Below are 26,942 nucleotides of genomic sequence, written 5' to 3' on the forward strand. Positions count from 1 at the left end.
CAATGGATTGTTGTTTCGGCACGCTGATATATTTCTATTTATTAGATATATTTGCCTATCTATACTATCTATAGATGAATAGACACATAAATAGAGATCGTTCTCGGAAAGAATTTTTAAACGAAACATAGCCAAAGTCAAAGCAAACCTATCACCAAATAGGCCACCACCATCATCAAACAGTCATTCATTCATTTAACTTTGTTCTGGATCCGATTCCGTATCTCAAAATTTTTTTTTTTGACAAATGTTAATTTTGTATGTGTGAATGTATGGTTAAAAAAAAGTTGTGATTACGTTTAAAAATTCGGACATCATTACATGTGAACAACCTATAAGATCGAAATTTAATTCTCACTTCATGACATGCAACCAACAACCAAAACCAGCAGCCATAAACCACAACGAACAATAAAAACAATGTTTTTTAAATGAATCTTTTATTCAAGCTCTACGGAGCAAAAAATCAAACCACCGTCACATTGAGATGGAATTGATGGAAACAATATCGATACTGGATAATTAAAGTAAGTTTGTGTCGAATTTTTTTTTGTCACGACAAATAAGAGAATGGAAAAAAATCGATTTTTATTTTGCCGTTCGAATTCTAATAAATGATTGCTCAAAATAATGATCGTGATCAAGCTGCTATCGAATAAAATCTGATTAATTTGAAAAAAAATATTCTGATAAAAGAACTAGAAGAAGAAATAGGCATTCAAACGAACCGAATATAGGAAAAGTGTGAGCGAGAGATAAAAAGAAAATAAAAGAAAAGGGTATTGGAAAATTGGCTAAGTTAATGAAAAAGATTGTTTTTTTTTTGCAATTTATCAATTTCGTCGTCAATGAATTCGAAAAAGAATAACCAGCTGGTGTTATATTAGAACAAGAATTGATTGAACGTGTGATGAATAGATTTTCATTTATTTAAATAATCCTCGGGTAGAAAAAAAAAGAAAATTAGAGCTTCGTACGAAATTCCGGAATGAAGAATAAATAAATTAGTGAATGGATGAGCAAAAAAAACAACAAAATGATGTACGGATGATCATCCTCAGCATCGAAGTTTGAATTCAATTTTTTTTCTGTCTATATCAAATGAAAATAATGTTTTTTTTTCACACATACGTCCAAAATGACACCGCTATCGGAAATTGTTTACTTTTTTTTTACTGGAATGCTACCATGTTGTAGTCGTTCGATTCTAAAAAAGCCAATTTATATCCCCCTTTTTCCCGTTCAAATAACTCTTCAAAGCCTGAATTTTAAATCTGAACAAATGAAACTTTTAATTCAATTTTTTCTGTTTTTATATTCGCACATTTATTATTATGGATGATATTCTCATCTAGTTCAATTCCATACACATTAAAAAACAATGGATAACGTGTGTTTGTTCAAACTATTCAAGTTGTTTCGCGTTTTTTATTTTCATTTGTTTTGAATCTGATTTCAATTCTCTGTCTATAAGTTTGCAACAAAAAACAAACTTGGCCCACATACACACACACACACACACACAACATACAATAAAAGCCAGTCACTGATTTTGAATTGAATTGAATCAAACATTGGTTTTGGTGATGAAAAAAAAATCCGTCTTTTGTTCTTTTTTAGTTGTTTTTGTCTGTGACGGCTATGCCAATAATATTTGTTCAAACTAAATTGAAACTTTACATTGGTCACAATAGTACATGTTTGTGTGCAAATAATAGGAACAAAATATCCGAATAGAATAGTTAATTTGCAATAATAAGCTATTGTTATGTTTCATAATAATGGCCATGGCCACCTATATGTACACACAGGTCAATGTCGATATCAAATAGAAACAGTGAAAAAAAAGGCAGCCATTGTTATGGAAATAGAAAAGAATTTTCTAGAATTTTTTATTTTTTTTTTGATACCATATGAACACCAGAAAAGATGATATTTGTAAAAATGGATAGCAAGCGAAAACTTCATACAAACAATATTATATATTGTTATAAAAAAAATAAATTAAAAACACTATGGTAATATGAGAATGGAAATAAAAATAAACCGATCGCAAAAAAAAATTTTGAATCAAATTTAAAACTTTCATGTTGAAAAAATTTGGAAAAATAATTTTCAGTTTAGAATCACAGCTGCAGAAAATGAGATTAATGATAGAATGTGAAAAGCGTTAAATTCTAATGAGAAATTCTATATCACTCATGAGGGAATGGTAATTAATTTTTGTTTCTCCTTCAATTCGTTTGAACAATGAATTGTCATTGAATCAGATGATGAGGATGATGATTATCAGTATTATATTCTATAATGGGTTCCAATCAAGTAAAACAAAACAAAACAAAAAAAAAAAACACCAAACAAATTTCTTTAGGGCAAATGTTCGATTTTTTTTTTGGTCTTCTCATAAAGAAATATGACAATGTGAAAATGTATGTGCCAAAACATCATCAAGATAACCTAATTTTATTTTTCCTTGAGCCTATGAAATAATTCATTTCGTTTTACACATTTTATTAATGAAATGAACATCAGTGAAATATTGTCTAATTTATATGTGTTTTTCAAGGACCACCATCATTATATTGTTTTCATTACATTTGGAATTTATATTCATAAATTATTTGAGCCATATGATGAAAATGTGTCCCATCAGAGAAGGAAGAGGGAAAAAAACGCACCCACATTTCGAAGTTCATTTATTTATTTATTTTTTTTAAACAATTTTCCTTTATTCAATAATCTTGAAGAGACTAATTAATTATAAATAGAGCAATCTTATTGATTGCGCTATCAGTTGCTTTTTATGTTTTTATTTGAATATGATAATCTTAGCGATTACATTGAACATGCAAGGATCGATTTTGATCAATAAACAAAATCATCATTATCAATTGATTGATTATTAATATTAACCATTATTTTTTTTCCAATTCCAAAACTAATTAGGAATTAAATTGCCTTCATCATCAATGATGATGATGATGATGATGATCCAAGCTATTATATGAACACACGCAATGCAATACAAAAACAAATACAAAAAAAAAACAGAACCAATAGAAAATATAATGTTTTCATTATTGCTAAATTCTATCAACAAATTGAATTGAGAATGAAAAACAAAAATACAACGTTTAGGTTCATTTCGTTTGGTTTGTCGTTTTGGTTTTTTTTTCGTTCTGTTATATCCTGAATAAATATTATTATTCATATTCATTAATGAAATTGATGGTTGAAAAGCGGTTATTTTGTAAAGTGAATCATGTTTACATACCTAAATTAAATTAAATTGATGATTAATAAATAATTGTCTTTTTTTCCAATTCTATTTCTATATATGTCTTCCAAGGAATCCATATCCATATACTTATTTATCTTTCGACATATTGAATTCAATATTAATATTATGTCATCATTCAAAACTACCATTCGATATATCGAATCGTTGGAAAAAAAAGTTGAATATACAAATTTGAATTGAAAATTTTTCAAACAATAATAAAAATCAACAGCAATAATCGATAATATAATCATTAGATTCGAAAGGGAATGAATGAATCGAATGAATCAGATATTCCATCATCATCAACACCACCATTACAAAGTGAAATGGATGCATTGCTTCTTGGTCGAATTAAGGTAGGTAGCAAAAAAAAAAAAAAACAAAACAAATATGTAATGCAAATATATGCCAATAATATAGACCAACAATATTAACTAAAAGTTCATGTCATTGTTTGAACGATGGTAAAAGCAAATATTTGACCATCTTGACAAAGTTTTTTTTCCTGTTCTTTGTCTTCAATGTTTCGTTTGCGTTTTGTGTTCTAAAATTCTTTTCAACACGAACATATAGACAAAACATATAGTTTCAATTACAATGATGATGATTTAGGAAAAAAAATGAAAATGTAATTTTTTTTCGTAAAATAAAAAAAAAACTCTAAAAAGAACAAATCTTACTGAAGCCCTGAAGCGTCATGATAGATTTTCTCTGTTATAATGATGATGGTACTTTTGAATTTTTGATGTTGATGAAGATGACGGCGAAAATGACATTTAGTTACATTTAGTTTTATATGTTGAGAAAAAAAATCATTGAACGGAATTAAAATTTTTTCGAACGATAATGGCATATATGAACAATATATAGGAAGAATAAATCCATCCGATAGGTAACTACCTCTAGCGACCCTGATCTCAACTAAATTCACAACTATGCAAGAAAATGAATGATATTGATCCTGAAATTAGATAGTTGACGGTTGTAAATTGGTTCTAACAATTTTTCATAAATAATATTCATTTATTAGTAGTTTTATCTAGCAGGTGTATGCAGGCTACAGATCGATAGTAGAAGTTTTAGAAAATTTATTCTACGAAAACTTAGTCAATCACAATTGAGTATTGGAAATAAAAACTTAATATATCGAGTATTGATTGAATACTATAAAAATGATTGTGAAACACTCAATACAAAGTATGAATTAGAATTATCTACTATACTATGACGCTAACGTTTGTGTGTAACTGCAACTTTTACACTCGCCAAGTGCTTGCACTGTGTACTAGCACTGTGTATTAACTTGGCATTTAATGCGGCGAAGCTGAGCCGGTCATTCCTACTTATTTTCAGTAAAAACATAACTATTTAGTATGAGCTACTCAGTGTGTGTGTGTGTGTGTGTGTGTGTCTGAACATATCGAACAGTGGGGAAAACTTTTGAATGCCTCTGAACAGTTCGTCCAGCTCAGAAGTAGAAGTCGCTTCCAAAGAAACGCATTCTGTGGTATGTAGCTTTGACAAAGCTTTTTTTCATTGTTCTAGCTCAGCACACTTTGCTGCAGATTTTGCATCCAATAGATGGTGCAGTCATTCAATAGAACATAGAAAGAGTTCGAATTCGAATTTTTCGAATTGATTATTGTGATAATGTGTCACACGTGATTTTCATTTTGTGTGCCTGTGTGAGTGTGTATTTGATGAAATCTTGCCTGAAGACTGCATTCATTGGAATGATTTTTTCTGTTTTTGTTCCCGTGATCTATGATTTACTCATCGTTTGGTAAGTTATTTCGATTATTTAACCTGATTACACCTAAAATACCTGATAACTTTTTTCATTTAAAATAAAGAAAATGGAGCATTTAAGATTCAATGTTGAGTGTCTTCATGCGATGAACCCACAAGGTTATCCTATAGGATCTATAGACACAAACTTGGATTAAACATTGGATCGATTATCATATTCATCCGCAATATTGAACCACAGAGTGGTTTGCTCAATGGCACGCGTTTATTTGTAAATAGACGCAGCATTGAAGCTCGAATATTGACAAGGAGACTATGATTCATTTTGCAGCAAAATGATCGAGATCTTAAGCTACCATTTAAATTGGTGCGTGGACGATTTCCTGTCGTATTGGCTTTTGCTCTGACAATTAATTAATGTTTTAAGGGAAATCTTTCGATAAAATAAGTGTGTACCTTCCTACACCAGTATTGCAACATGGAATGATTTATGTGGCTTTTTGCCGCTGCAAAAATCCTAATAATCTGAAGATTTTCGTTCAGGAAATTGAGGAAAAGATCAACAATGACCACAGTATCTATACCAAAAATATCATATTTCTTTAACTTATCAATTAGCAATATAATAATTATGCTGTTCGGTGTACACAACTTTTTCAACGGTATCAGGTGCAATGCACAAGTGATGGCTGACCCTGCGGTACCAAACCGAAGGCCGGAAGCAACACGCCGTGCATAGAAACCCACCGTCAGGCACGAAGCGTTAAAATTGACACCTTTGACTGGATGCCAAGTAGGGGGGGCGGCGCAGCCGTCCCCACCTGCGGGTATCCAGTTATATTGACCGTCAAGGAGTCAGCCCCGCAGGGCCAGACCAGGACAGGCGCGAAGCGCCTGTTCTCGGGCTGGTAGAATATATTATATTCATTGTTGTTTACGGCAAAATAAAACGGAACAAAAACTAATGCAGCTGCTGATATAATAATCGGCTGAATGAAAATGTATTCCATTCACTATTTCAACATTAATTCATTCAGATGAGTATTTTTAATCAGAATCTTGATTTGTTTCGGAATTTTGTCCATATTTTATTTTATTCGCATTCATGCATGCTAACCGTATTTTATATATGAGGGTATAATGAAAATGAAAATTTTTCATCCATTACACTGTGTACAGCCGAAAACAAACGATTTTTAGATTCAAGATTACATCCGTTAAGAAAACAAAAACAACCGAATATCATATGAAATTCATTCGCCAAAAATGATTCAAGTTCTTCATTCCACATTTTCTTTTATTTTGATTTCATTTTCAACATTGAATATTTTTCTTAATGTTTTTTTTTGTCTGTAAATTTAATAGTCTGTTGTTTGTTTGTATGGTCTTAAGACGAAAAACTGTTTTATCAATCAATCAATCGTCAAGCGTGAAAGAATGAATAGAAAAAGAAAGATTCTTAGTATACAATAAAATGTGTGTGCATGTGGTAATTTTTGTGAATTTATAAACGGCCACAGTGTTGGATTGCTTTCTTTTTGTCTCGGAATTTTCTATTCAGTATTTAGTGAGCACAATTCATTTTTTTTCGACCCGAATTCGAATTTGATGATCCACAGATTCAATTAGATCATCAATCCACATTCTAATGATTTTTCTTTCTACCATTTTTCTCGCATCAAACTCCATCAAGTTTCATTAAATCATGAAACTAGCTAAAAAAACTTTGGCGGGCTTTCTTGTCCAACATTTTTTTTTATGCATCTGCTTATCCAAATACAGACTCATTTCAATTTCATGCAATATGTGTTATGTGTGTTTGTATGTGGATGTTAAAATTCTTTTGATAATATACAACATACACACACACACATCACATTTCTTCAGATTCAATATGATGCCATACATTATCATCATCAACATCATCATATCACATGCGCTTGAAAGCACGAACAACCAACTAACCAAACATACAGAAACATCCAATTCTAATACGGATTCTGTTCAGAATTCTGGCATCTATCTTTCGATTCTGACTGGTTTGTTTGTTAGTTTGGTTGGTTGGTTGGTTTGCTGAATGACTGACTGACTGAATGAATGACTTGATGGCTGTTTTATTTTATTTTATTTTTTCATCTCATCACCATCATCAACATTCAATGTGTTCTTCATGTTGATTTCATGTTTATTCACCAAATTTATAGTTCCATGTTCTGTTTTTTTTCCACTTCGGCACTTGTATTTTTGTGTTCATTTATTCAGCTATTCTGGTCTTATGAACAGATTGGATTTTTTCTTTGAAGGGGTATTGATGTCTGATCCAGAAACATTGCAACAAACTTACAAAATCAACAAACAACGGTATTCACATGAAATTCCGAACAAAATAATATTATGATGAAAAAAATGTACATCATAGAATATCTGCATTCGTGAATCTAATTCATCATTGAATATATTTAAGATAGTAAAAAATAATTTTAAAAGAAAGAAGAAAAAATTTATCTGACAAAAAAAACTATCAACAGCAAGTTTTTTTTCATAAATAAAGATTTTTTTTCCTTGATCCATCTATAGGTATCTGTAAAATTACGAAACCAAATGAATTATTAAATAAATTGAATGAATTCATTAATATTCGATTGATGAGAAAAAAAAATTTCACATTGTTTTATTTGTCTATGTAAGAGTAGCAGGTGTGTATGTGTGTGTGTGTGATTTCAAATCAATCTTTTTTCAACTGTTCGAATTACATTCTCTATTCAATAATTCCATTTAGAATTTTTTCGAATAAAAAATTTAAATTTTAAATTTTTCATGTCATCATCATAATCATCAGCATCATCAGCATCAGCATTGTTATATAAACATTGAGTGTGTGTGTGTGTGTGTGTGTGACTGTGAAAGTGAGGAAATTTGTCTTCATAATTGCATGATGACAATGGTAAAAATGAAAAAAAAACAAATTCGATTAAGATTTTCACCAACAGTGACTACGACGACAATCGACGATTAGATGACAATGTAGAAAACAAGAAATAAAAATTGAGGACATGATGATGATGATAATAATTATTTATAATCACATCAGTTGTTAGATTATCACCATCATATCATCATCATCATCATCATCATCATAATGATTTAACATCATCGACGCAGATATTTGACCTGAATTGCGTTTTAAATCTTTTTTTTCAACTGATTTAAACGAATAAAGTGTTTCGCCGGTACTTGACACTAATTAATTGATCTGGTCGTCATATCAACTTTAATTTAGAATTTAAGATGTTCAATCTTATGACGATTTATATGGATATGAAAAACCAATTGAAATGAAATGTTTTTATTATATTTGTTTTAATTGATGGTTTATCTTTTTTTGTACTTTGAATCAAATCATTATTTAACTATAATATATCTGTTCACTATTTTTATTATTGGAATAATATTTTTATCAAATTGGGAAAAAAATTTGCATTTTAATTTTTTTATTAAGACAAACATCGTTTTCTTAATAAAATGATTGTTATTTAAAGTGTGTGTGTGTGTGTGTTTGAAATATTTTTTTTGTTTGTTTGTTTGCCAGTTTTCATCATTCATCAAGCAACAAGCTGTTTAAAATACTTTATTATTATCACGAATCAAATTATATTACATCGTGTTTTTTTTGTGGTTGTGAATTGTGTTGAATCGTTTTGTAATTGTTCACTAATCATCAATACAGCCATCTTATCATCGAATTGAATTGTATTTATGCGTGCCTTTTTCTTCTTTTTTTTCTCATCACAAGAGATCAAATATAATTTGTTTATTTTGTGTATGAAACATTTTATCTCTTCAATCACCTCGACAATCAATTTGAATCATTCCATTCAACTACAATAATAATAACAAAACCAACAACAATTATGACAAATACTGATGAACAACAAAATAATGTAATCACATTTTTTCCATTCTGAATTAAAACACTCTTTATTTGTGTTGAAAATCAGAAACATTTGCTTATGAATGAATTTCTAGATACAGATAAACAAACACATATTAATAGAGAATATTAGATAAATAGTGATTATTGTTGCACCACTGTCATCAAAGTTGATAGACTTTCAATATAATTTATGATCATCATAAACAAAAAAAAAATTCCATTCTTTCACAGTGATTCATTTTTATTTCATTTAGATAATGTTTGTATATATATATAAAGAATCAACAACATGAAGTATAATTTGAATGTATGATGAGGATTCTAACATTGACAATCAGCATTAATAATCTATATATTGTCCCACAATCATTATAAACTACATATATATAAATTGTCATGAGTTGGACATTGAATTTGTCCATTTACTGTCATGAACATGAATAGAAATTTTCGACCACTTTTCATTTTTATGGGAGGATGATGAGGATGGTGATGATCCATTTCTTTAATTGTAGATGAAGAATTTAGTTTTCCATTATACTATTGTTGCAATGATTGTCGAGATGATGATGATGATGATGGTGATGATGATGTTGAAATATGAAAATAAAAACCAATGTTTATCTGTCTGTTTTTGTTAATTTCATATTGACATTTGCAATTTGAAAATGAAGTATTTTGATGATAATAAATACAATGGAAAATATTATTATTCTGTATCATACACTTGAAATTGATGAGCAAACATCTGTTTCGGCTTCCGTTTGCAATAATATTCTAGATGTCATAAATTTCTGAAAAACATGTTTTTCAAAACATTTTTTTTTCAATATATTCGTTGCCATTTTTATCATTCACGATTATACGACAAAAAAAATAAAACAAAATCATCCATTAATCCAATGATTCCTTTTTTTTAATATATAAAAAAGAAAATCTTCAAATTATTGTCAATTCTGTTATCTATCTATCTTTGCTCTACTATACTCTCTCCATATTGTCATTGTTTCGTGATGTTGCATTAAATAATATAATTTGGCATTATATCATCATATCATTATTATTGTTTTTTTTGTTGCCTTGTTTTGAAAATCAAATCTTCTGCACTTTCAATTATCAATGTACGTGTGTGTGTGTGTAATGTGTGTAGTATGTATATGATGCAACCAAAATTAATTCTACACTCTGTTGTGTCAATCACTTTCATTTTATTTCACTTTATATTCACCGACCTACTATCATCATCATCATCATCATTATTATCATCTTCATTATTATCATCATAATCATTCAATTCAATATAAATTTGCACCATTCAGTCTATTCAATTTTCATGCCGATTTATATATTTGCTTATTAATCTTGCTCATAATGAATAAAAATCAATGATTCATCGCATTATATATAAACAGAGAAAATTCTACGTTATAACAAAATCATCATCATCATCATAATCACATATTCATAACGATGATGATAATGATAATCATAAAGAATATATATGCATATACCTATGGCTTCAAAGGCTTTTTTTTATTTGCTTCGTTTTTTTCTAATATGATTATATAACTAGAAATTTTACTTATAATAAAAAAAAGTGCTAAATAGACTCACCATTTATTCATCATTAATAAATCGTCATTTTTTTCGTATACATAATACATATTTCATTCTACCATATTGGAACAATGCATTCTGTATGACAACGAAAATTCAAAATAAAAACAAAATGTTGTTGATGATGACGAATGATGAACGAAGATTTTTAAAATGAGAATTTACCATTATTAAAATTAATATGGTTCAAACAGATTTTTTAAAACATACACATCAATACGCACACAAATTTGTAGATAAATTCCATCACCACCACCACCCACCAGTGTGTGGATGGATAACAATTCCATCGACACAATGACAGAGTTCGATGATGATAATGATAATGACACTGTCATTCCGGATGATTTTCGTGAAATGCATGTAAGTTGTTTCAGAACAAAATGCAAGAATCCTGCATGTATATATGATTAGGAATGTATATGGGTTGGATTATTTTATGTTTTTTTTTGGGAAAAAAAAGTTTAAAACAACATAATAAAAGATGGTGACAAAATACTAAATTATATCTGATGACTAATAATGGATGTTTTTATTTTTGTTTTTATAATTTTTTTAAATATTTCAATGAAAAAAATCCAAACAATGACATTGATATGAAATTACAACAAATCAATAAATCGTTTTCGTTAGATCCATGAAAATGACAGTTGTCTTTCTGAATTTTTTTTCTGATTAAAAATTAATTTTATCATATATTATTATTATGTCTATGATGTATAGGAGCTTTCAACGGTCGATGTCAAAACAAGCAACTGGAAAGGGACATTGATCTCTATACTAGTTATAATATTATTATCTTCAGCCATTATATTGGCTATTTATATAATCAATCCAGATATTCAATGTAAGAATAATAATCAATTTAAATTTATTAAAAGATCATAGAAAAATTAAATATCATATCATATTTCAATATAGATAAATTGATAAATGAAACCCGAGAAAAACTCAAACTAGATGAATTATTACATGGAAACTATACGGTACAGCCAACATTCAATGGTACTTGGATTAGTGATACAGAGATCACATTCATATCATCGGCCGGTGATTTTGTCCTATATGATGTTCGTGCCGATAAAACGGATACTATCATTTATGCTAGGATTATGGTAGGTATATTCAGCATATATAAAGATATTAAACGATGTAATACATAATCATGAACAAGAATTTAATGTTCAAATATATCAAATATATAAAGTGAATAGTGAATAGGAAAAAAAACAAGCTAGGGTCAACTAATAATAACTTTTGATAGTTGATTGATTATTAGGGTTAGATATATCTGATGTGTAATGATTAATGAAATTGCGTGAATTTTGATTCAATAATACACTAATGATCATAAATCATTATGATGATTATATATAGAAACAACATGAAGTTGATCGTGCCATATTGTCACCAAATCGTCAATATGTTCTATTTATCAGTCATATCAAAAATGTAAGTATCAATGTTATTTGCTTGAATTTTTCGACCGTGAATAATAATCTTTTTTTTTATCATTATTGTTTTATTCTTATTACATCATTATTATTTTTCACCATATAGATATTCCGCCATAGTACAGTGGCCCATTATAAAGCTTATCATCTATCAAATGATACGTAAGTATCGCTCTTGATGACAAAAATGTAAAATAAATGAAAGCATCTATCAAATTCCAACAAACTATTTTCTCTTGTTTTTTTTCTAAATTCAGTATTATAAATATAAGACCCCATGAAGCAAACATTGATGCTAGTTTACAGGCAGCCGAATGGGGCCGTAAAAATGCCCAATTGATTTTTGTATATGCTAACAATATTTATTATATGGCCGATCCAAGTGATAGTCAAACATATCGTATAAGTCATGATGATGATCGTTATATCTATAATGGAATACCCGATTGGATATATGAGGAAGAAATTCTGGCTTCGGGTACAGCATTCTGGTGGTCAAATGACGGCAGCCGTTTAGCATATATACGTTTTAATGATAGTCAGGTCGAAATACAAGAATATCCATGGTACGGTGATCAGGTTGATGTTGAATCACAATATCTTGGACCTATTAAAATTAAATATCCCAAGGTAAGAAAAAGTATTCATTCATTGTAATAATATTTATTTGAAAAAAAAACAAAATAAAAAACATTTTCAAGCACACACACACATTAAAATATAATGAAAATAAAAATAAAAAATGTAATATCTGCATGACTGCTTTTTACTTTTGTTAACATTGCACACGTTTCTTTTCTTTAGACAGCTTTTTGCGTGTGTGTGTGTGTGTGTGTTTTCAATTTTATTTCTTTTTTTTCAATCGGTTCTCAAATAAATGGCTTCATTAAATTTTCTATTTTATTATACATAAAAATCAGCCAGGATCAACAAATCCAACGATAACATTACATATGGTTGATCTGGAAAATTCTAGTTTTGATCCATATGAAGTTTTACCACCTATTGAATTAACAAAACAAAGGTTTGTAGAATGTGTTTGTTTGTACGTGTTGAAGTAAACAATCAATTCAAACATATTATTCTATTCTATTGCACAGCAACGATTATTATTTAACATCAGCCGCATGGGCTGATCGTGATTGTCTGATTGCCGTATGGATGACACGTGAACAAAATTATGCTTCTTACTCATGGTGTTCACCTTCATCATCCGAAATGGATCATAAATGGAAATGTAAAGAAGTAAGTTATAATAACAAATAATGCTAATTTACCCTTTTTTTAAATTAAAAAAAATTTAATTTTTATACCATTGTCCTGATAGAGTTTTCATAAACAACTCAACAATGGATGGATTGAAATTTCATCCATACATGTTGATCAATATGGTAAGAATTATTACATTTTACATGGTGATGAAAGTTCGGAACAATTTGTACAAATTATCAAAGTTAATATTAAGGTAATATAGAAATTTAATAAACATCATCATCTATAACAATTTTGTTGAAATCAATTTTTTCCATGAAAAAAAAGACCGGTGAAAAAAATTTCATTACATCTGGTAAACGTGATGTAACGAAAATATTAAAAATCATTCCAATTTATAATAACGATGGTAGTGAAAGCAATAAGATATATTATTTGGCAACCAGAACAAATAAACCTGGTGAACGACATGTATATAATGTTTTAGATAAAACTAAATGGATGTTTAATCGAAACAACAATGATGGTGATGTTGATGATACAAAGTGCATTACATGTGATCAAATCGAGCTTAATCAATGTCTATACAATCGTATTACATTCAGTAAAAATGGTACATATTATATACGGGAATGTCTTGGACCAAATATTCCTTATTCAACATTACATCTATTGAATGATGATGGTGGCAATAATAATTATACACGTGAATGGGAAATGAATGAAAAACTGAAAATGACATTGAGCCGAAAATTATTACCAACAATTGTTACGGAAATTATCAACAAAACTGATTATGGTAAGTTGATGAAGTGTCAGAATCACTTAATCAACGTATGACCATAATATTCATGTTATAGCATACAATATCATTATTCAATTAAGCTTTTTTTGTTTTGTTTTTTTTCGAGCTGACAATGATGACAAAAATTTTCATATTTTCATTTTCTTCTTTGCTTCTCAATATATATACACACATTATGATGGCTAATGTTTTGGTTTTGTCATCTGATTAACATAATTATATAGATAAGAATATTTTATAGTGATAAATTCTTTCGTCTATATCTATCTGGTGATAGCATAATATATGGCTATTGTTTTCGTTTCACGTTTGCTAAAGTTTTTTTTTTTTATTTAGAAATTGTTTGAATATGAATGTTGTATATTTTGTTGAACTTGATTGAAAGTTATTTCTCGGATCGATGCATTCGAATTCTAGAGATATTTTATTTTTTGCTTTAAAAAACTTTTCACTTGAAAGACATTTATCAGTCAGTTATATTATAAAACAGATGCTCATCTAATTTAATTATATTGACTATATATGGCCGTTTGTTTTTTTTTTCTTTTGTCAACAGTTTTGATTGTACAAATGTTTATGCCTCCATCATTTAAACCGGATAGTGTTGTAAAATATCCATTACTTATACAAGTATATGGTGGTCCAGGATCACAATATGTGAATGAAAATTTTAAAATGAATTTTGGTAAATATCTTGCCGGTAGTCGTGAAATTATCTATGCATACGTAGATGGGAGAGGTAGTGGATTTCAAGGTGAAACAATGAAACATCATCTATTCCATCGATTGGGTACAGTCGAAATGGATGATCAGATTATTGCTGCAAGGTTGGTGTTTGATTCTTTATGATAATTAAAATAATTAAATAATATAAAAATGATTAAATCGAATTCAACAGATATCTCCGAGATAAATATAATTTTATCAATCCTGATGCTATTGGTATTTGGGGCTGGAGCTATGGTATGTATTGATATATTTTGCGTTTTCAATTTCTCACCATGATTTAAAAATTTCTGCAAATCTGAATAACCACCAAAAAAAAGGTGGCTATGCTACAGCTAAAATATTAATCAAAGATCATCATGTTCGATACAGCAGTGTTTGCCTGTGGAATATCGGTAGCACCAGTCACATCATGGCTTCTATACGGTATGATTGTACAATGTGTGACGTCACAACACATGTTATGATTTTGAATATATTTCTTTAAAAAAAAATATTTTGGATACAGATTCTGCTTACACGGAACGTTATATGGGTTTACCAACAAATGAAACAATGAAAAGCTATCAAACATCGGCCGTTATGCATGATATAGATCTTATGCGTAATAAAAAATTTCTATTAATTCACGGAACAGCAGATGGTAAGTATCATTTAAAATGTAATTCGAGTATATAAGATAAAAACAATGTCGACAAACAATGAGAAACCGAAAACAAATCTCCTTGTTAATCCTATCATTTGTGAGTGTTGTCACAAATAAGGCCAAATAAAAAAAAAGAAAAAGATAATAACCATGGTAGTGAAAAAGACACCAAAAAAAATACGTCAACATTGTTATTCTTTTACGAAAATGGTTTCAAGTGTTCTTATACAAAATATTCTACCAACAACCAGACAAAAAGTTTTACCTGAAAAATTGAACGATAATTATGGTTGAAAAAAGAAGTTGTCATTTTCAAGTTTTCAAGTGTGACAAGTGTGTATATCTTTTTCATCACTTCGAATAAAGCTTGTTTGTATACTTGTGACTTATTTAGATGACGACATAGTTCCATAGTTGACTACTATAGTTCGTAAAGAAATGAAAAAAGTCAATATTTTTTTTTTTTTTTTTGCTAGTGAGAAATCTTTTTTTCATGATGTTATTTAACCCTTCAGGGTGTGCTCAGAACATCCGACCATGGGGTGAGAAAAGAAAAAAGGAATATATAAAATCAATACATTATTATATTTTATTATTATTAATTCTCTTTTGGTGTGTGTGTGTGTGTGTACAAAGTTCCTTTGTTGATATTTGATAGAAAAAAAATTTAAAATTTAAATTCCATTCTATAGAATAAAATAACAAGAATCAATCATCATGTGAAAACGTGTGAGAAAGATAGAGAGAGAGAACGAGAGAGAAAAAAAAGAGAAGGTTCAGATCACCCAAAAAACAAAAAAAAAATTCATAACGTTTTTAAATGTTGTTCATTCGTCTGGAAATTTACCCAAGCGTTCGTTTATATATGAAGATCGGAAGTTTTTTTTTTTTTGGTTCGGTTTTTTTCATCATTTCTTTAATTCCACTCATTCCTCCATCGGGAAAAAATGATTATGAATAATATGGAAATATGAAGAAAGCCAAGTTTGTGTGAAAAATAAATTTTTTTTTCATTTTAAAATAATATTTAACACATTGTAATACAAAGTAAATTTTTTTCCTGTTTATTTTCAAAATTTATTTATTAAAAATCAATTGTAGATAATGTACACATACAAAACTCAATGGTGCTAATCAAAGAATTGAATAAAGCCAATATAATGTTCAATACACAAATCTATCCGGATGAAAATCATGGACTACCCGGTGTTAGTGTACATCTTTATGAAACAATGGCCAATTTTTGGAATGAATGTTTCAAATCTGATTCATACGTTGAAGAGATTGGATTACGAAGACGACGTGTATCGAAATTTTAAACAATCAAAATACCACACACACATACACACACACACAATATATTTAAGTTCCAAAGTCATGTGCATAAATGTGGATATTTATGTGAATGTGTGTGGTAGGTGTTGAATGAAATATACAATATATATCCTTCCAAACATTTGTTATCACAATCATTATCATCATAATTTTTTATCATTATTTGTTGTCCAATATAAATGCATTTATTAAATTCGATTATATAATTACACACATTTAAGTGTCCAATCCATGTCCATGTTTTGATAAATGTTTTATGCTTTTTCATCATAATCAGCAGCACAACGAAATCCAAGATTACTTGCTGAAGTATCCTAGAAAAAAAGAAATTTATCATCATTATTATTATATTGTAAATACAAATATATCTTTCAATAAAAAAAAGATGAAATAAAGAACGAAAAATAAATAACTAACTGGTGTATTGAAACTTCTGGCAGCACAACGATAACGATAACAATATGAACGATGACACATGAATGATCCTCCTTTTTTCACTTTGTTTTCGGTGATTATTCCATTGGGAATGGAATGATTCGTCGTCCACCAATCATCATTCCATTCCCAAACATTACCAATTATATTTTTGAAGCCAAATCTATTTTGTTCAGGAAATTGATCGACTGGACAGGTCCAGCGAAAGCCATCATCACCTTGGTTTAAGTGTAAGAAATAGGAAACGATTATTTTGGTTTGTTTTTTTTTTATTTCTTATTGTTATTTGATTGTGTATAGTATACCTGTATTTTCGATTGGAAATTTCCCATGCCAAATATTCATATAATGTTCGCCTTTCGGGTTTTCTTTGTTTCCCCAAGGAAACAATCGACGTTTGAGACCGCCACGACAGGCGTATTCCCATTCGATTTCACGAGGTAAACGTTTACCAGCCCATCGGCAATATTCATTGGCATCATTCCATGATACATGCACTACTGGATGATTCATTCGTTCATTCAAGTCGGAATCGATTCCTTCCGGATGACGCCAATTTGCTCCATTGACTGGTAGCCACCATTGTGCCTGAGCAACGGCTTGAGTAATATTGGCCAAAACTTGTTCACTACACATTAGATCCAAAACAAATGATGTTCCAAAACGTTCAGCATCAGTCACAAATTTGGTCATTTGTATAAATTTTGCAAATTTTTCATTGCTAACTTCATATTTATCCAACCAAAAACTATTAACATGCATCAATCTTTCAGGCGATTCAGCATCCGCTAATATTATTGGATCATTGGTTCCCATGAAAAAATCACCCGATGGTAAAAGAATCATTTGCTGATGATCGATATCAAATGATGATGATAATCTAGAACTAACGCTATTACTGAGACAAATGTCTACATCATCTATAATTTTTGACTCTTGATTTCTATCGAATTGACTAGGACAAAACTTTAAACGATCATTATTGATACCACAGCTACAGCCATAAATGCTGATCGGATTTGGCCATAATAAGAATATCCATAACAATAGAAAATGTATGCTCTCAATAATCTGTGAAATTGAAATAGAATATGATAGAATTTATGAATTTTTCTTATGGAAATCAGTAGAATTATAGTAGGAAATATACGAATGAAATAAAATATTGAAATGAAACCGTATTTTTTTTCTCGAGATCATACGACAACGAAAAACGTCAAAATTCTTTATGGCTTCAGCTATTAGATTCTATTTAGAATCGACAAATGTATATAACTATCATTACAATAAAAAATTCAAATTTAATATGTCTATAGGAATTGTATTTATCCGTTATATTGGCTTCATACGTCATACCATATTTCAGCTAAGAAGAGATGGCTGTGGCAAAAAAAAAACAGTGCCAAAAAATGAATGCACTAGAAAGGAATTTGAAAAAAAACGAAAAACCAAGAGAATTCTTCATAAATGAGTGGATTGAAATGGCATTATCATTATTATTATTTTATATTCAACGAGCAACTCAACGAAAATAAAGGGAAAGTGAGATTGGAAAAAAAATTTGATATTCAATGTCCAGTAGTTATAGCAGTAACTGATTTTGGTTGTTATGTACGATATGGAATTACAATAACAAAAAAAAAGAAAATCTCAATAACCAAGGTAAATCCGTAGAAAAAAACAAAGCAGTATTATGTGGTTGCCATGTTGATTAATGAATTAAACTATGGTGGAATTTTTTTTTCTTTTTACTTTCTCAAAATAGAAACCATAACAAAATGACCAGCAAAAATTTTTAACATAATAATATATATATAAAAAACCAGAATAATCAGCAAAAAAAACAGATACAGAGATATTTTCATTTTCAAGTGGATTCTAATTTGTGTATAAAGGATTTGTGATTCGTAGGTCGAGCATCGAAATAAAGATTCATTGATAAATTCAATTGTAAAAAAAACAACAACAGCAACGACAACAACAAACATAAAATGGAAGAAGATTTCGAATTCGAAGACAAGGTAAGTTTATATCCTATGAGATGAATCAATTCATAGCTTATTTATCGATTCACAATCGTACATGATAAATTCCCATGTGTTGTTGTTGTTCTTGTTGTTCTCAGTTCGATAGATTGATTTTATTCATTTGGGAAAATGAACAAAAAAAAATTGCAATCCATTTATTCATTTCAATTTTGTTTGTTTCATTTGTAATTTGTCTAGTTTCATCAATTTCAAATGAAAAAAGTCTTGTTCTTTTTTTGATCAAAATCTTTTGTGTGATCGAATTTTTTTTCCTGTCATTTTAACTTTTCAACAAAGAGAAAAAGGCAAAAGACAAATTTTCTTTTATCACTTTTACAGAAACAAAACTTTTGGCATTTGACATGTCTTATCATTCCCTAATTCATTGTTGATTTCGTTTTTTTTCTTTTGGTTCAAACGATTGAATTAAAATTGAAATTTGAACGTAAATTTATCTGGTACTAGAAAAAAAAAGTTTGACATCAATTTTTTTTCATTCAACACCAATAATAATAACTGTCGATCAGATTAAATCGAATTTTCAATTTTTTTTTTGAGAAAAATTGTAAGAATTTTGTGAAAAGAAATTTTTTTCAAAGTTTTTTTTTATTAATTTTTCCGACTTATTTCTCACTTTTTCTGCTTTCGCCTTTTTGCAACTATTTTTAGCGTTATTCGAATGAATTTTCGTAAGTTCATCCCATACTAATACTGACTGTGTTTCGTGTCAAGATCGACTAGATTTAAGCTGTTGTGTTCAAATTGAATCCTTGATTTTCAATCATAATTAACATCAAGATTACACACATTACACAACTCATCAATGATGATGATAATGACCATGAACAAATATTTTTTTTATTATATAGGACAAGAATCGATTTTTTTTTCTTCACAGAAAAGCCATTCGAGTGAGTTACCCAGAATAGACAATTGTACAAACGTTCAATAATTTCGAGTAATAATGGCTTTCTTTCTATACTCTCTCATTCACAGTAGTCATCATTATCGTCGTTGTTGTTGTCGTCGATTTAATCTACACCCACAATTCCCCAAAAAGCTATACAAATGAAGTAGAGAGCATCATCATATATTTAATTTTTTTTTGTTCAGTCATAATATACGAGAGCTTTATATATCTAATATATAAATGAGATTGTTGTATAAGACGATTATTACTATGATAATAGTTGACGATCAATAATATCAATGAAGTTGTCTATAAATAATATGGCCGCAAGACTTTGGATTCTTTTTTTTCGTTTTCTTTTTATTCTTACAATCGACATCATCATCATCAATCGAACTCGACTCGATTCGATTCGATTTGTTTTGTGGCTTCACTGTAATCATCATTCAATTTAATTCTATACGATATAAAGGCCAATCTCTGGAGCAATGTATGTAGAGTTATTAAAGCTGTACTGTAGATTCTTTTTTTTTACCAGAAAAAAATGCAAGAATCAAAAATAAAAACGAGTGTGTGTGTGTGTGTGTGTATGTGTGTGCGTGTGAGAGAGAAACAGGAAAAGAAAGATCACAAAAGACAAATTATTGGACAAATAAATGAAAGGCACTAAAAAAAGGTGAATGACCAAAAGTCACGAAATTTTGTATACAAAAAACAAAAAGGATACGGAGACCACTGTGAAGAATAGATTAGGATCAAAAAAAAAAAAAAAAAAAAAAATGAAAAATTATGGAGGTGAAGCCAATGTTTCAGGGACAATGTTTTGTTGTTGATTTTAAACAAATAAGCACAACTTAAGAAAATCTTTAAAAAAATTCTTTTTTTTGCCTTTTTTTGAAACAATAAAAATAAACTTCCGAGTAGCAAGAACTCGAAGATGTAATTGATAATGAAAAACATTGGAAAAGTTTAGGCATTGCATCGGCTGTCATATCAGTAATCTGTACAATCATCATATTGGCCATATTAATTTTGACACCTTGTATGTGATTTTGGATGTTAATTTTATATACATTGAAAAAATTTTTCTAAAATATATATTGTCCTTTTTTTCAAATTAAAAATCAAATGACTAGCACGAAATACCGGTCAAAAACTTGAACCATACACTTTGGCGGAAGTATTGAGCAAAAAAATTATGCAAGCCCATCGTTTCAATGGAACATGGATTTCAGGTAAATGTATTTTTTGTTGTTTTTTTGTTTTCACATCACATTGATTATTTAAAAAAAATTTATTTTTTGTTTTGTTTTGATGAATAATTTATTGGCTATTCATAATGATGATTGAAATGGAATCCAAATCAAATGATACACATTCCAAAAAAAAAACAAAAACAAAAACGAAAAAAAGCCCATGAATTCATTTATTCATTGGACGACAAAAACATTATGCTATACGATTGTCAAAATGAACAAAGTAGACCAATAACAACGAAACTCAATACGGTAATTGTATAGTCATCAAACAATAACTCTATAGCACAAGACATTAATTCATTTCAATGCTGTCTTTTGTATGTTTGGCTTTATTTCAATTCACCAAATAAAGACAAACGATGAAATTGTTCATTTTGAAATATCTACATCACGACTTTATTTGTTGATTATCACGAAAAAATCAAATACAGCACAACGAGTAAGTCGATATATGAAATGAATATATATATACATTCAATTCAACATTAATCCATTTTATTGTTACTCTCTTTTACCGTTCAATGTTCAAAACAAATAAAATTAATAAAACAAAAAAATTTAGGAGAATTTAGAATGCGATCCATCAATGGATTATTATATCTATCGTTTAGATAATGAGTAAGTTTACCATTTTGTTTTTTTTTTGCAGCTAGTGCATTTTATTTATACCACAATACAAACGTTGACGATACATCTGATGAAATATAATTATACAAAATAAAAGATTTAGTGTAATGAATTAAAATTGAATCTTTATAATGATAACAACATGATCAACAACAACAAAAAGAAACAAAACTGAAAAGCTTAATGAAGAAAAAAAAAATAGAGAACATTACAAATATATTTGGACTATTACAATACAATGATATAGATAAATGATGAAGAAAAATGATTCTTGTCAAAAATGAGGTGAATGATAATATGCAAATATTGATAAATTGAAAATGAAACATTTTTGCTCTATTAACTAATGATAATGATTAGACAAAAATGGAAATTTTTTTACCATGTTTCATTTTATCATTCAGTTTTCTGAATCTTTTTTTTTCTATTTTTATAATAACAAACTATTATTTGCAATGTAAAATAAGCAATAACTATGAAAAAGAATCAGAAACATAGTATGTTGCAAAAAAAAAAAATATTCTTGCACGTTTGTAGGTGTGATAATAATGTAATTATATTCAAATTCAATCTCAATTTTTTATGCTGCATATGAAATAATAAATTGATATCATACGAAAATAAAAATCAGAATCTGTTTCACATTCAGCCACATGAATATATAACATGATGATATAATGATTATTGAAATGGCTGATTCAATCATCAATACATGTTCATGTATGGATGTAGTGAAATGATCATATATGATACATGTATTGATTATCAATTTGATTCAATTTGAAATCTATTAGGCTTTTTATTTATGAATAGAATTATATTTACAAACAGATGAACATTATAGTGATGAAAAAAAACGACAGTATAATTATAATTCAATTCAAAATACAATCACACAATCGAATCGTAGTTTTTTCTTCACGAAAAAGTACAACAAAAATGAACTAATGAATGAAAAAAAGAGGATAGAAAAATTTAAATTTACAAATAAAAAAAAAATTCAATTTCCATTCACTATAACGATCCAAACTGACGACCGGATACTATTCCCTAGCACTGGTTTCATTTCCAATTCCTATTTTTTTTTCTCTCACTATTTTTTTTTTCTTCACTTGGTACGTCCCACCATTAGAAACATGATCAATCTTCAAGAGGAATTCATTTCGAAATTGAAACTACTGACACAACAAAAAAATGATAATAACAATAAAAAAGATTCAAGATTGTCATCAAATTCTGTAACGGGAATGCATCACATTCCATCATCATCTTGTGTAATACAAAGCTCCCAATGGAACCCAATGGGGAATATTCTGGTATGTTCTTTATATTTCTTGTTCAGATTTTTCCCCATATATGGTAACTTTTGTTTGATTTGTTTGTTTCGAAATTTTCATTTAAAAAAATTCTTTGGTTCGATTTGAATTTAAAATTTTCTTCCATTTTTTTTATTGGAAATTCCAAATGATTGAAACATTTTTTTTGAGTTAGGATTGTATAAGGTTTTTTTGAGGAAAAGAAAAAACAAGACCTTAAGCATCTTAAAAGCTTTTTTGTCATGTTTTGAAATATTTATAGGATTTATATTTTGATGATGAATCAATTGATTGTGAAAAAAGCCAATAAGAATAGTTTCAGCTCTTTAAACTCTATATTGATGATTGGTACAATCAAGTGTTAACTAAGAACTGCTGAAAAGAATTCTTGCATGAGAAATACTTTTTGATATGATTCATATGGCATAAATAAAAGAATAAATAAAAATGAAAATAAACTGACCGCTTCCATTAGCTCGAATGGTGAAGGATTTCCGTCAATCAATCAATCAATCAATGGATAGATTCCCGATGGCCAATTCTTTAATGAGTTGTATTGAGTAATAATAATAACGAAGTTGAAATAAAGAAATCTGATGGAGAAAACACTGTTGTTTGGTGTTAAAATTAATCATTGAGACAATTCTCATTGAGACCAATAAAAATAATGGTCTTAAAGAAAAAAAAATAATGAAGATAAGCCTCATTAGAGACAATGGAATGATGAGCAATATATTGCTCATGTTTGTTTGTGTGTGCGATGATTCCGTTATCAACAATGTGATTAAAAAAATTAATTTCATTTTGTCATTTTAGCTCATCATGCATAATAATGACATCTATTGGCTGAATATGGAAGCATCAATTGCACCGTTACGTCGTATTACGATGGATGGTTCGATTTCCGATTCCATTTACAATGGAATAAATGATAATATTTATCGAGATTTTATATTTGAAAAACCAACATCATTATGGTGGTCGCCTTCTGCTAATAGACATTATCATCTATGTTATTTACAGGTGAACAATAGTCAAGTACCATTGTCAAATGTAGTCATTTATGATGACAATGATGGCTATTCCACAAACCATTACCGTTATTCTACTGTAAGTTTTTTTTCTGTAAAAAGAATCATTGAAATGGGCAGTTTTTCAAAATTTAACCAACTAGCTTAACAGTTCTATCGGTACGGCAAATCTATGGATTATTCGTATCAATGCACAAACAAATGAATACGAACAAGCTATACGAGTACAGCCTCCTGATCGACTTAATCAGTGGCCACATTATGTAGTACACGTGAATTGGCTTTCAAATGATCAATTGATCGTATTATGGTCATTACGTGATCAACGGCGAACGATTCTTGGTTCCTGTATTGAACGAAATAATTGGAAATGTGACGAGGTAATTTATTTTCATTCACTTTTTTACACAATTAATCTCACACAAAGAATTAATGATCATGTTGAAATCGAAAATCTGACGAATTTATTTCAATTAAGCTTGTCACATTAAGAAATTGGCTACGAATGAATCATGTGCCTAATAGTATAATGCCTGCATCAGCCAAACATTTGGATGAATCTTCATTAGCCACTGGAATCAATAGTGAATTATTGTTCTGTGGACAAACACCAGAGAATGGTGTGAAAACATTTTATCAGCTTTATTCATTCAATGTAAAAGTAAGTCGATAAGATTCAACGAAAAATTCGATGTGTCAATAATCATTTTTCGTTCAATAGACAAAAGTAATTAATTCCTATTTGAATGTGGCCGAACGTTATACCGAACAACGACAACATTATCAGATAATTGAACTACTTGGCTATAATAATCATTCAAAATCAGTGTTTTTTGTTGGACAATCATTGAATCAATCATCGAATGATGAAGGAGAAAAAGTGATTTCCGAACAAGATATGCGCATCAATTTATTCGTTTTTAATCTGGAACATAGCCTTGTACATTGCATTACCTGTCAATTGATTAAGTGTTATCAAGCTAAACATTTGAATAATCAATCTGTCTGTATTGATTTGGCCAATTCAGCTACAATTAACGAGAATGATGCTGATGAAGAATCATGTATTTTTCAACATGTTTACTTTAGTCCATCATCCGAATATGCAATTGTTAGCTGTTTGGTTGGAATTGTACCTAAAATTTATCTTGTAAAATTTGGTGATCAACCGGATCTTGTTGAAAGTGCGTATCGTATCATTTAAAATTATTGACTAATGAATTTTAATTTTTTATTCCATAGATATTATGCTATTTGATGATAATTCTGAATTAGAATCGCGCGTACAGTCAAAAATTATGCCCAATGTTGAGAATTTCATTTTTACTCGTGAGAATGATAATTTAATCAAATGTAAGTTTGAAGGTTCAGAATCTTTATAAAAAAAAAATAATTTTACTCCTAGATTTTCGAATCAAACTATTAACACCGCAAAATTTTGATCATGAAGAAATTGGCAAATATTCAATGCTGCTTGAAATGTATCCATCACGTCATCGTTATCATTATCTACCAAAAACAACTATAAATAGTCAAGGTACATTCCATAAACGTATCTATCCGGATTTAGAATGGGCCGTACATATGGTCACCGAACATGATTTTATTTATGCGTGGCTTGATGGGCAATTCTATCAAGATGGCAATCATTCATTACATGAATTATCATTCGAAGAATTATTGGTAGATTATTCAACCTTGATCGATTTTATTGTCACAAATATGACATTTGTCAATATCGCACAAACCTGTCTTATTGGCCATAATGTTGGCGGATATTTTGTATTAAATTCTTTATCGACAACATCGATCGAATGTGGGATTGCTATATCATCGTTCGTCGATTGGAATACAATCAGTAAGCGTAAAACAAATCTTATGAATGCAGTCATCGTATAAATTTTTTCTCTTAAATATCTATAGATAGTTTTTTGGCTGAACAATATATTGATGTGGATAAAGTACGATCAAATGATCTACAATATTTGCTCAAAATGACATTGAATTGGAAAATGCTCGAAAATAAAAATTTACTCATCATACATGGAACTTCAAACGGTACACATATTATATTATTTGTTTCACAACCAATCTTATAATCAACTTTTATTCATAGAAATGTTTCCAATCAGTCAATCAATGAGGCTGATGAAAAGTTTAACATTGGAAGAACAAAATCGTTACATTAAATTTCATCAGAATCCATCCCACGACGATATGGATGAAATGAATTGGACAAGTCATCATTTCATGGAATTATATGTTGATCATGGAAATTCATTCGACACGTTAATCGAACATTTTTATAGAAAGATCGAATTCTTTTTGTTCCAATGGATAATAGTTTAACTTGATAATAAAAAAAATCAATTTAAAAACTTGTGTGACAATTACAGCGAATTTTCCAATGTTTATGATGGCAAAGAATTCAATGATCAAGAATACGGAGATTGCCCGAAACAATCTTGTTCTCGAGTATGGCACCGGATGGAATATCGATTCGTTCACCATGATTAGCGATAATAATCACGGTTCCTAGAAAAAAGTAAAAACTTAAACACGGTACTCATAGAAAA

General features: G+C 29.0%; 4 protein-coding genes across 9 annotated transcripts in view; 2 read left to right on the forward strand and 2 right to left on the reverse strand.

The window, feature by feature from the left end:
• Positions 1–17,170, forward strand: LOC124500030 (prolyl endopeptidase FAP). Its single transcript, XM_047064048.2, is given in 17 exon segments — positions 1–527; positions 3,350–3,639; positions 11,307–11,430; positions 11,505–11,698; positions 11,961–12,035; positions 12,144–12,199; positions 12,295–12,667; positions 12,958–13,061; positions 13,138–13,282; positions 13,365–13,502; positions 13,577–14,048; positions 14,611–14,881; positions 14,953–15,017; positions 15,101–15,141; positions 15,143–15,206; positions 15,289–15,423; positions 16,528–17,170. Coding segments are annotated over 16 exon segments (2,565 nt in total). The 5' UTR covers positions 1–527; positions 3,350–3,549; the 3' UTR covers positions 16,746–17,170.
• Positions 16,901–24,165, reverse strand: LOC124500045 (formylglycine-generating enzyme). Of its 3 annotated transcripts, none has more exons than XM_047064069.2 (4): positions 23,799–24,160; positions 17,502–18,267; positions 17,179–17,414; positions 16,901–17,075 (listed from the first exon to the last, which is right to left on the reverse strand). In XM_047064069.2, the coding sequence occupies exons 1-4, from the start codon at positions 23,805–23,807 to the stop codon at positions 17,016–17,018; spliced, it is 1,071 nt and encodes a 356-aa protein (XP_046920025.1). In that variant the 5' UTR covers positions 23,808–24,160; the 3' UTR covers positions 16,901–17,015. The 3 variants fall into 3 exon arrangements, with proteins under 3 accessions (XP_046920025.1, XP_075592110.1, XP_075592109.1); XM_075735995.1 differs by lacking the exon at positions 23,799–24,160 and adding an exon at positions 20,843–21,826; XM_075735994.1 differs by lacking the exon at positions 16,901–17,075 and having other exon boundaries at positions 17,083–17,414; positions 23,799–24,165.
• On the forward strand, positions 18,293–26,744 carry LOC124500031 (A-type potassium channel modulatory protein DPP6-like). 2 transcript variants are annotated; one of them, XM_075735991.1, is made up of 15 exons: positions 18,293–19,217; positions 21,058–21,175; positions 21,270–21,368; positions 21,547–21,641; positions 21,745–21,831; positions 21,955–22,010; positions 23,074–23,335; positions 24,152–24,445; positions 24,510–24,746; positions 24,845–25,027; positions 25,088–25,550; positions 25,609–25,719; positions 25,772–26,224; positions 26,290–26,424; positions 26,483–26,744. In XM_075735991.1, the coding sequence occupies exons 1-15, from the start codon at positions 19,188–19,190 to the stop codon at positions 26,713–26,715; spliced, it is 2,856 nt and encodes a 951-aa protein (XP_075592106.1). In that variant the 5' UTR covers positions 18,293–19,187; the 3' UTR covers positions 26,716–26,744. The 2 variants fall into 2 exon arrangements, with proteins under 2 accessions (XP_075592106.1, XP_075592107.1); XM_075735992.1 differs by having other exon boundaries at positions 23,152–23,335.
• The window catches only part of UGP (UDP-glucose pyrophosphorylase), a 3,635-nt gene continuing 3,134 nt past the window's right edge, over positions 26,442–26,942 (reverse strand). For all 3 annotated transcript variants that reach the window (XM_047064055.2, XM_075735993.1, XM_047064054.2), the window contains exon 4: positions 26,442–26,901. In XM_047064055.2, coding sequence (XP_046920011.2) covers positions 26,795–26,901 — 107 coding nt within the window. In that variant the 3' untranslated portion in view covers positions 26,442–26,794. The remainder of the gene's footprint in view (positions 26,902–26,942) is intronic.

The sequence above is a fragment of the Dermatophagoides farinae genome, chromosome 2 (genome assembly GCF_024713945.1).
Source record: "Dermatophagoides farinae isolate YC_2012a chromosome 2, ASM2471394v1, whole genome shotgun sequence".
In the NCBI taxonomy this organism is placed as follows: Eukaryota; Metazoa; Arthropoda; class Arachnida; order Sarcoptiformes; family Pyroglyphidae; genus Dermatophagoides; species Dermatophagoides farinae.